Source organism: Triticum aestivum, chromosome 5B (assembly GCF_018294505.1).
Source record: "Triticum aestivum cultivar Chinese Spring chromosome 5B, IWGSC CS RefSeq v2.1, whole genome shotgun sequence".
NCBI classification, from domain to species: domain Eukaryota; kingdom Viridiplantae; phylum Streptophyta; class Magnoliopsida; order Poales; family Poaceae; genus Triticum; species Triticum aestivum.
The window spans coordinates 7,750,066-7,760,019 of NC_057807.1; the positions used below are offsets into that span (position 1 = coordinate 7,750,066).

General features: G+C 52.4%; 2 protein-coding genes across 3 annotated transcripts; one reads left to right on the forward strand and one right to left on the reverse strand.

Moving 5' to 3' along the window:
• Window positions 1–2,748: 2,748 nt before the first annotated feature.
• LOC123110079 (uncharacterized) lies at window positions 2,749–5,478 on the forward strand. 2 transcript variants are annotated; one of them, XM_044530513.1, is made up of 4 exons: window positions 2,749–4,013; window positions 4,622–4,715; window positions 4,830–4,898; window positions 4,996–5,478. In XM_044530513.1, the coding sequence occupies exons 1-3, from the start codon at window positions 2,849–2,851 to the stop codon at window positions 4,861–4,863; spliced, it is 1,293 nt and encodes a 430-aa protein (XP_044386448.1). In that variant the 5' UTR covers window positions 2,749–2,848; the 3' UTR covers window positions 4,864–4,898; window positions 4,996–5,478. The 2 variants fall into 2 exon arrangements, with proteins under 2 accessions (XP_044386448.1, XP_044386447.1); XM_044530512.1 differs by having other exon boundaries at window positions 2,753–4,013; window positions 4,830–4,855.
• Window positions 5,479–5,563: 85 nt separating this feature from the next.
• Window positions 5,564–9,250, reverse strand: LOC123110078 (lipoxygenase 2.1, chloroplastic). The gene is made up of 5 exons (XM_044530511.1): window positions 8,716–9,250; window positions 8,296–8,570; window positions 7,519–8,122; window positions 7,321–7,406; window positions 5,564–7,170 (listed from the first exon to the last, which is right to left on the reverse strand). Exons 1-5 carry the CDS (start codon window positions 9,083–9,085, stop codon window positions 5,719–5,721), a joined length of 2,787 nt encoding a protein of 928 aa, XP_044386446.1. The 5' UTR covers window positions 9,086–9,250; the 3' UTR covers window positions 5,564–5,718.
• Window positions 9,251–9,954: the final 704 nt, after the last annotated feature.

Genomic DNA, 9,954 nt, shown 5'->3' on the forward strand with positions numbered 1-9,954 from the left:
CCGCATGGTCGCCCTGCTTCAGATTGTTGTACTGTCGCGTGAGATGGAGGTATCGTGCCCCCTGATTGGCGAGGAAATAGTCCTTGATGCGCTGTCAGCCGGTGTACGCACCGGTCGCGCCGCCCATGATGAGCTCGAGGAGGGAGTCCGCCAGCGTGAAGAAGATCCAGAGGATGATGCGGTGATCGATAGCGAGCCAGTAGGCGTCGGGGTTGGGAGGAGGATGACGCTCGATGTGGTCCTGGACGCGGTACTGCATGAGGACGCAGGTGAAGAAGGTACGCCACTTGATGTAGTTGTGCTCCGCTGGATCGAGTTTGAACTTGATGTGGTTGGAGATGTGGTTGTTGTGGAAGTTTTGGAGGAGAGGGTTGGCTGGCGGGGCGAAGGAGGAGGCTAGGGCAGTGACAAGGGCGTTGGAGGTGGTAGGAATGGTGGAGGAGGGAGGAGGGAAGGTGATGGGAGGGGAGGACTGGGGGGCCGAGGATGGGGCGACCGGGGAGGGGAGATCGCCGAAGAGGTCCTCGAATTTCATGGCCACTGATACCAAACTAGAATATGAATAGTGCTCACCACACACACTTGTTGTACTACTCAGAGTGGTTACAAGTACATATAGCCGGCTCCTTCTACACTCCCGCAATCATAGGCACCCAGGCCTTGTGCGCGGAGTGGGAGTTGTGATTCTAAAGACTAGGGATAAGATACAACAGATACAAAGGTACAATGCACAGAGACAAACGGGACAAGCCGTTAACAGTTAACACACCGGCGCTCGTCTCTCTCTCTCTGGTCGGTTGCCATGCGTTCGGCTGCTTCGACTCCATCTCCTCGTCGTTGTCAGCGGCATCGTCCTGCTTGGTCGTCTCTTCAGCGATTTCGTCGATCAACTGCCGGCAAGGAACGCGATGGAAAGCGGGCACTGTCTTCTTCCTCCACCACCCAGCAGCTCCCTCACCCTCCCTTCCCTCCAACTTGACCTTCTCACATTGACAACTACCTCCACGATGATGCTGAGTGTTAAGCAATATTTATACAAAAAAAGAAGCAAATAACATGCATATGTGCACATATATTGGTCTACTGTTGAAGCAGGAGATGAAAAAAACATGTTCTGTTTATTTTAGTTTTTGATGAATGCCGAAGCACAAAATGATGAATGACGAAGCTTCACTAAATTATGCACGAAGCAAGAAAGTGGGATGTACCTGCATGCAAAAACAAAGGAAGCATATATGACACTTATCAAAGCATGATTCTTATATGGAGAACACAAGTATAGGAAGCAAAGAAGCATGCCTGATTAGGAGTCAATTTTATGCATGGAAACGTATGTGATTATTGGAAGAAAAGCAGCATGCGTGATTATCGGAAGCATTGGTTGGAAGCATCCATGATCACATGATAACATGAAGTCCCCGCGAAAAAAGAAAGATAACATGAAGTAAATGAGTTAATTGTGAAAACTACCACATTTGCGGCTAGGTTTGCAGAAAACCACCAACTCGTTAATTCGTTGCAGAAAACACCGCATTAGCAATAAACTTGTTGCAAAAAGCACTGATTGGGTGGTTTGGCCCATTTAATCACTTCCTGACAAGTGGGGTCTAGCTGTCAAGAGCCGACTTGGCAAACAAATGTCATACACACCCCGGGATCTAAAAATAAAACAGCAATCAACCCCTTGCTCCCAATCCCCTGCTCTCGATCCGATTGGCACCCAAGCACGCTGCCCCCGCCGGCTCCCGTCGCCGCCGCAGGAAGCCCACCCGCCGTGCCTTGCTCCAACCTGACGACGTCGTCGTTGATGTCTTGAGCCACCGTGCCCAGATGATGGCCTCGTCCGCCCGTAGCCGCCGCGCGTGGGGGACAGACCGGCAGCATCCTCTCTAGAGAAGGGCAGCAGCAGCACCCTCAGCTCGGTGGCAACAGGAGTGCTCGACAACAGCTCCTCGACACCGTGCAAGCAACGGCAGCAGCTCGACGCCGCTCCTCCCTGGCTCGACGTCGTGGATGAAGCAGCTCGGAACGCAATACGGTGCACCACCACCATGGGCTGGGCGTGGCTCTCTTGGACGGGGGCTTCAGGATGGCGTTTCCCTCCTAGCCCGAGCCGGCGATCTGCAAGAGAGTGACGAGGGCTCCGCCATGCCAGATGAGGGGAGGTAGACTCGCCATGGATGGGAGAGAGGGGAGGTAGGCTCACCGGGAAGGGGCAGCGCGCCATGGCGCCTTGCATGGTGGATCAGGGAGGTGCGTGCCTGAATCCATCTGGTTAGGGAGGCGCCGACGAGTTAGGTGAGGTGGCCAGGGCCGGCGCCGAAGGAAGGTCAGTCGCGCAGGGGAGATGAGAGATGGGCCGGAATGGATCATGATCGCAAGGGTGGGAGAGGGATGGGTTGGAGGGGGGGGGGTCTGACTGCTTTTTTTAGATCCAAGGGTGTGTATATTAATTTTTTGCCATGTCAGCACCTTACAGTTGGGCCATAGTTGTCAGAGAGCGATCAAACGGACCAAATCACCCGATGAGTGCTTTTTGCAACGAGATTACGTGGGTCGCGGTGATTTTTGCAATGGATTAGCGACTTCGTGGTTTTCTGCAAACCTAGCCGTAAATGTGGTTTTCTATAATAGGGATGGAAGCAACGTAAATCAAGGAATTCATTTTAGCAACAGCCAAGGGAGTGGCGCTGTTGGAGGGATGCATCTAACGCTCAAGAAGGATTGATCCAACGGCCACGCGCTAGGGCTCAGGAGTCTGATCCCTACGCCCAGATTCCACTAAAAAAACACATCTCCGCCCACATCACATGGAACCCTAAATCGATCGAGTTCCTCCCATCCAGCAATGGCCCCGGCGGCGACCACAAAAAAGAAGAAAAAAACAATGGCCTCGGCGGCGACCACAAAAAAGAAGGCAAAAGCAATGGCACCGGCGGCGACCACAAGAAAGAAGACAAAAGCAATGGCCCCGGCGGCACAGGAGGATTGGTTCATCATGTACGGCATCCCCAAGGTGTCTGATGAGATGAGCAAGGAATTACCCAACGCGTCCTTCACCTTCAACGAGGTTCCGCTCCTTTCCCACCTAACCGTCCCGAGTAACGTCGCTACCCCCGCCGGAAGCGTCGACTACCCGTACATCGCAGCCACCGACGACTGCGGCCTCCTGCTGCTCTGCGGCTACACCGCTGTCGGGCTCACCTACTACGTCTGCGACCCGTATTTCCGCAGGACGCTCGGCGTCCTCCCTCCCGACGGCGGCTTCAGCTCCCGCCACTCCGTCGGCCTCATCCGCAACCGCCTTGGCAGTGGGATCATGGTGGCCAAGCTCAACACGGGGCTCTTCAATACGCAGGCCCGCCGCATCACACTCTCCTGCACCAGGGACCTGTGCGAGTGGGACAACAAGGAGGCCGATTGCGGCCACATCTGCAAGGAGACGAAACCTTGGTGCTGCGATGGCGTCCTCTCCCACAAGGGATTCCTGTGGTGGTTCGACCTCTCTTCTTGTATACTTGCCTGCGACCCCTTCCTGGATACACCGCCGTTTTACCAAATCATGTTCCCGCATGTCCCTGACCCGCTGCGCGCAGCATGGTTCCCAGTTCAAGGCGACAAATACCGCTGCTTAAAGGTCAGCAAAGGCCGTCTACGGTACGTGCAGATCCATGGCGAACCCCCCCTGGTCAGCATGTGGACGCTGTCCTCCAACAATCCGTCGGACGCGGCCTGGGAGCTTAAGCTCAAGGTGCACTTGCCTGATATCTGGAGCCACCGGACCTACAAGTCTAGTATGCTTCCGGAGGTCGTCCCCACGGTTGCGCTCGTCCACCCAATGAACGCCAACAGGGCTTACTTCTTCCTGGGCCACCACATCTTCTGCGTCAATCTGAAGAAAAAGAAACTGAGGCAGTGTCTCGAGTTGAACAACCAGGAGCTGCCGGCACTCTCCTCCCTCGTCGTCCATTCCTGGAATTTGCCGGCAGGGACCACGAAAATCCATCTCTCTGGTACATCTCGTTCCTATTCTGTCTTAATTCTTTGGGGATTTCCTCGGTTCACAATAACATGTTAAATTGTTTTCAAGTGTTGATTTGATTGAGCACATAGCGCATGTTGTTATCGTTTCTCATTTGTCTATGAATAAGTCAGCTATAAGTAATGCAACCGTGAATCTCATCGAGAGTTCGATCCTGGCTTTGGTTGAACATTGGTGCCATTTAATAAATATTTGACAGCATAAATTTGTTTTCGTGGTTATGCTTTTTTGTTTATCCACTTGTTGAACTAATACAAGCGTGAAGCAATAAAGACATCGCACTGTGGAGAAATGCAGTGCAGACTATATAACAGAAAAAAGTTTAGATCTTCATTTACTATTTAGATATGGCTCATTGATGATGTATTATGCAGTCCTTCAGAAATAGCTGTGCTTATCAGAATTCTAGGTGACCAACTTGCATGCTGAAAATATGAGTTGTTTTAACAATATTTCATTAGTTCATGTGTTCTTCTCGCCAAATTTATGTTGCTTACTTTGCCCTAAATTCCTAATTAGTGATCAAATTGCTAGTATATTAAATTTTGCCATAATTTATTTTCTTTGCTTAATTCGAAGGGTCTGACAAGTCTCATGTCCCTGGGGTTCATTTCCTGGGTCACTATGACTCGGTGGATGGTTTTCTTGAGAAAGCATTAGCTGTCATGAGCAGGTGAGCCGGTATTTCACTCATGTGTGTCAATCATTATTGGCTTACTCTAAAACATCAATTTGCTACATTACGAGTGCCTTGTTTCAGAACCTAATGAATGTGCTCTTGTTTCAGGTCGTGTCCCGAATTGTTTGGCATGGGTATGTAGATCTAGGCTCCAATTGTTTCATTCCAATGTTTTGGGTGGGAATGCATTAATTTATTGGCTATTGCTGGGCTAAAGGAAGTGTATAAGACCAATTATTGCAAACCTAAATTCTGGAGAATTATGCTTGTCCAGGTCTGGATGAACTTGAAGAAGACGAAGATCAATCTGTGACCATGGACGAATCTGATGAGGGAGATGACTCTGAGATGGAGTAACTTGAAGAGGACGGAAATGACTGTGAGATGACTGAGGAACCTGAAGAGGACTGAGATGATGGAGGTGATTTAGATCCAAGTGTGTTAGCTGTTGTTACGCAGGGCTGCTTCACTTCAACTTCTGTTTGCTCATACTCTTTAGAGCTGTAGTCATTATATATTTCAGAAGGCACAGAACAAGGATGTTTTAGTGAAGGTGCTTTTTTATATGAAATATCTTTAGAGTTGTAGCCATTGTGCATTTCAAAAATCAGAACAAGAAAGAATCTCATGTGAGGGAGAGAGAGAGAGAGAGGTGTGAGGGTGAGTACACATGGATGTAGGGTATATTTTCCATATTTTTTATGTGACACTCTTGACTTTTTGTAATTTCGCCAGTTAGAAAAGATGTTGGTAGACATATGTTGGGAACATTTTGATCAAGGAAATGATTTGGATGCCAAAAAATATATCTCCGCAAGTTAATTCTATGTTGAAACTATGAATGCCTTAATTCATGCCGACCATGGCACTACGAAAAATATTATTAGCATTTTCGGTCACACTGATGTCCCATTCCAATTATACCCACCGTTGGGCCAAGAGACTAGAAGACACGCTTATTTACGGCTAGTTCAGCCACACACACACACAACTCAGCTTAAATGGAGATGCTGTTGGGGATGCCCATCTCCATCACCATCTTCTCGTCCGTAGGATCACCGTCCGACGGCCTGAGCAGCACATACGGCACCATGCCTGCGCCGTGCCGGTTTTTCCGGTCGGGATCGTTGTTCCACTCGTCCACCTGCTCCACGATCTCCCTTGTCCTCTCCTTGAACTTCTCAAATGCCTGCCTGATCGCCCCATCCTGTTTCCATGATGGCTCTTCGTGTGTGCCCATGTACTCCTCATCCGACGAGTGCGTCGACAGGAGGTCCAAGATTGCAAGGACTATGGCACTCTGGTACTGAGACGGAAACGTGTCCAGCAGCACCTTCTCTGGCGCCTCTACGAATGCGCGCATGTCGTCGCCACCCATCTCGGTCGGCATGTTCCTCCGGGCCATGGTCGGGCGGTTGGGGATGTACCCGGCCATGGGGTACTGCCCGAAGTTGACGGCGGCGTGATGCGCTGATGTGACCCACATGATGGTCGCCAGGGCCTGCGCCAGGTTCTCATGGCTGTCCAGCTCGGGCCACCATGGCTCGTCCTGCTTGTCAGCGTGGCCTTTGGTGCGCACCTCGGTCCACCAAGCCTGGAGCTCCTCGTCATCGACGATGTTCGCGGTGCACGGGTAGTAGTGCTCCACGTAGGTCAACGCCCACTCCTTGATGGCGTCCCAGATGAGCAGGCCGTCGTTGGCGTAGGGGTAGTCCTCTATGGCCAGCTCCAGCTCACCATTCTCCTTCCTGACCGCCATGCCCCTCCGGATGAGGTCTTCCGGCAGGGCCTCCATGTCGAACCGCCACTGCTGGTCGTAAGCCACGGAGCTGAGCTCAATGGAGTACTCCCCCGGCGCGAAGGAGCCCTCGATGATCCCATCAGCGTTGATGAGCATCGCGCGCGCCTGCGCATTGATCTCCATGGTGAAGCGGAAGTGCGGGTGCAGCAGGCGGTAGATGGGGTGCATCTGGCTGAGCTGCCGATTGGCGGCGATGATGTAGGGCTCGGTGCAGGCGTGCGTCCTCAGCCAGTGGCTGACGAGCTGGTGGACGCCGGCGTCGTGAGCCAGGACATGGGCCTTGGCGAGCTGCCATAGCCAGGATCCCGTGACGCTGCCATCGCATCCAGGCGTGAAGACCTGGCGCCACTGCGGCTTGCGCTTGGACTTGGGCCTGGTCAGCTCGATGGCGATGGGCCGGAGCGTGCCGTCGTCGGTGAGGAAGAAGAGTGCGCGAGAGCCGTACAAGGTGGTGCCCTCAAGCTTGCGGACCTTGAGTACGTATGGCAGCAACAAGTCATGGTAGTCCAACATGAACAACTCCTTATTAGCCACTGCCTCCTCAGCTGTCATGACACGTCTGATCTGCTCTTCAATCAGCTCTTTAGTGATCAGGGAGTCCGCCGAGCCGTAGGTTGCCTCATCCAGCTTGCTCTTGATAGGAAACTCCTGCATATATAGTTTTCATATAGAAATCGGTAAAACAATCGATGAAGAATTTTCCTTTCCTGGAAAATGAAGGAAAAAGGAGTAGTGACCAGCTTTCATAGAAAAGGCAGAGCGCCCGACTTTATCAATAAAGCCGTAATAGCAACATACCGTGACTAGTTGGATGCTCAATGGGTTCATCCCTGCGATGGTTTGCCGCGCGAATTCCTCGTCTCTGAACCAAGCAAACTTGTCCCCTGCATTTCCAGCATGCATGCTAATTATTGGCCACAGGCAAACTATCGATCCGTTATGCAAGCAAGCAAGCATGTTGTGCGTAGCAATGAATGAATCTCTATTTGTACGTACTGTCATGAATCTCGGGCGTCTCGAACTTGAAGACTCTGCGTATCCCCTCGAGGAACGCGGCCCCTTCGAGCTTGAAGAGGTGGAGCAGCTCCGTCTCAAGCAAATCAATGACGAACCTGAGCTTCCCCCCTTCGGGCTGCACCGGCTGGTTCCGGAAGTTGTCGTCGTACAGCTTGTCAATGGCCGACAAGGACGGGAAGCTCTGGTCCTTGTGTTTGGCCGTCTTTATGCCCGTGGTCAAGGCGTGCAACTGCGACATGAACTTCTTCGTGTCGAAGGCTCCCATCTTGCGCTCCGTGAAGGCCTCGTCCCGGGGCACGTAGATGTGGTCCTTGTGGCTCCTCTCCTCGGAAAACGGGTCTTTCTTGCTGCGAGGGCGGCCCGTGCGGCAGCGTCGGGGGTAGGGGTGCTCCTTGCCACCGAGCACAGGCCGTGTGGTGGGGTTCTTTTCGTCGTCAGGGTTGCCGAGGTCATTGTACACGTCGTAGTCGTAGATGCGGTCGTGTTCCTTGCGCTCACCACAGCCGGTGCCACGGAGGATCTCGAGCTCGCGCTTGCGCAACCCCTCCACGCCCTTGGGCGTCTGCGACGGAAGGTACGAGCGCTGCACCACACACATATAGACATGGTAAATCAGTAAAGGGATCAATAATGGTGTCTTCAACTCAAAAATATAAGCACCCTATTTATGTACTCCCTCAGTCTCAAAATGTAAGACGTTTTGACACTAGAGGGAGTAAATAAAGATCGATTTTGATTGGATAGTAGTTGACCGACCGCGGGAAAGAAAACACGCTTGTCGGGGGTGCAGTGCGAGGGGTCGATCCAGGAGTTGCAGTGAAACGTGACGGCGGACTCCTCCTGGCCGGTGGGGAAGACCTCGATGTCCCCCAACAACATCTCGCTGTGGTGGTAGTTTGTGACTTGAACGGCGCCAATGGGTCCAAAGGATCCCGGCACCTTGAAGGTGGCCTCGTACATGTCCCACTCGTCGTCCACTCTACCTGAGTGCTTGACGGCCCCGGAGATGGGCTCCCACTCCTGCCCCGTTTCTGCACCGACCCAACAATGTATGCAAATATAATATTACTATCAATATTATTATTTTCGTCTAGAATTACTTGTCCCTTAAACGGATGTATCCAGCACATATGCATGCATCAATGTATGTACCAGGGAGGTTTAATTGTCACTCACGTGGATCCAACTCGGAGCTGACGAGGTCAACGTGCAACCAAGTTTTGAGGATGAGATCGTAGAGGAAATCACGAACCCCGGCCGCCTTACTCATGTGCACCGTCACGGTGGCCTTCATCTCGGTGGTCTGCGTGCGGTCCCGGACGTGGGCGTCCGGGCGGGCGACCGTGCCAACGGCCGTCCCATTGGAGTCGGTCGACAAGGTGGTGGTGGTAGTGGTGGTGGTGCTGGTGCTGCCGACCTTGGAGACACTGGTGCGGCGGCCATTGCCTGGCTTCCGGCGAGCCTCGGGTACCACGAACGTCCGCCGCCGGGCCGGCGACGGGGCGGCACATGCACCGCCTACCAGAGACTTGGTCGCCGTTAGCATCGTGGCTGGCTAGCCGTGTCTGCTATTGCGCTACACAATGGAAGGAACGGCCCGGGAGGACGGAGGAGTGAGAGGGCCGGAAAGGTGCACAGTGTTAGTTTCCTAAACTGTGCAACTCTGGCGAATGAAAGGAAGGGGTGATGGAAGGATCTGATGTCGGAGAGAGTAAGCCCTGGATCCTATTTATAGATCGTAGTCTCCGTACACTCAAAATAATTTCCTTTCTTTTAATAAACAAGTCAAAAGACTTGTCATTTTCACTGATTACGAAATAAGGTCTAGAGCTACTCAAAATAATGGTACGTACTACTCAAGAGAGAGAGAGAGAGATGGAGGAAGTATTTTAGTTATTGTTTACTTATTTATTTATGCGCAGCTAGATCTTTTGTTTTTAAACATGCGCATCTAGATCTGAGGTGTAGGTACTACGTAGTGCAGCAGTATCCTGCAGTGTTTGCATGCATACGGTCCATGCAACATGGGCTCGCATGTGCGTGTGCGTTGGAGCGATAAGGTCCCGGCGGATACGTCCGGCTGTTGGTTTTGGCTAGTACCTGGCGTGTACCCCGCGGAAAAATAGCGATGCCCGCAGGCGTGTGCCACGATTCCGCTCCAGTCCAGCGGCGGAGGGACGGACGGTGGCGACGCCTCTCGCGGCGTCACACGGAGGCGTGTTCCACGTTCTGCTCCGGCGAGGTCTCCACCAGCTAGGCAGTGGACAAATATTTCTCGGGGGAGAAAACGACCTCCCAGCTAGGCAGAGCCCTCGGCGTCCCCATTGCGAAAGGGAATGGGTGCATGGTGAATGTTTGCTAATGATGGGAATGCATGCATGCATGGTGAATGTTTACCGGCCTATTTCAAACATT

Bases quoted from the DNA above. Each gene is read 5' to 3' on its own strand.
- LOC123110079 (XM_044530512.1), top strand. From the start codon at position 2,849: ATGGCCCCGGCGGCGACCACAAAAAAGAAGAAAAAAACAATGGCCTCG. The intron at 4,014-4,621 runs GTACATCTCGTT...CTTAATTCGAAG, and splicing joins CACGAAAATCCATCTCTCTG to GGTCTGACAAGTCTCATGTC. The intron at 4,856-4,995 runs GTATGTAGATCT...ATGCTTGTCCAG, and splicing joins TCCCGAATTGTTTGGCATGG to GTCTGGATGAACTTGAAGAA.
- LOC123110078 (XM_044530511.1), bottom strand. From the start codon at position 9,085: ATGCTAACGGCGACCAAGTCTCTGGTAGGCGGTGCATGTGCCGCCCCG. The intron at 8,123-8,295 runs GTCGGTCAACTA...TGTGTGGTGCAG, and splicing joins AGCGTGTTTTCTTTCCCGCG to CGCTCGTACCTTCCGTCGCA. The intron at 7,407-7,518 runs GTACGTACAAAT...CTGGAAATGCAG, and splicing joins GACGCCCGAGATTCATGACA to GGGACAAGTTTGCTTGGTTC.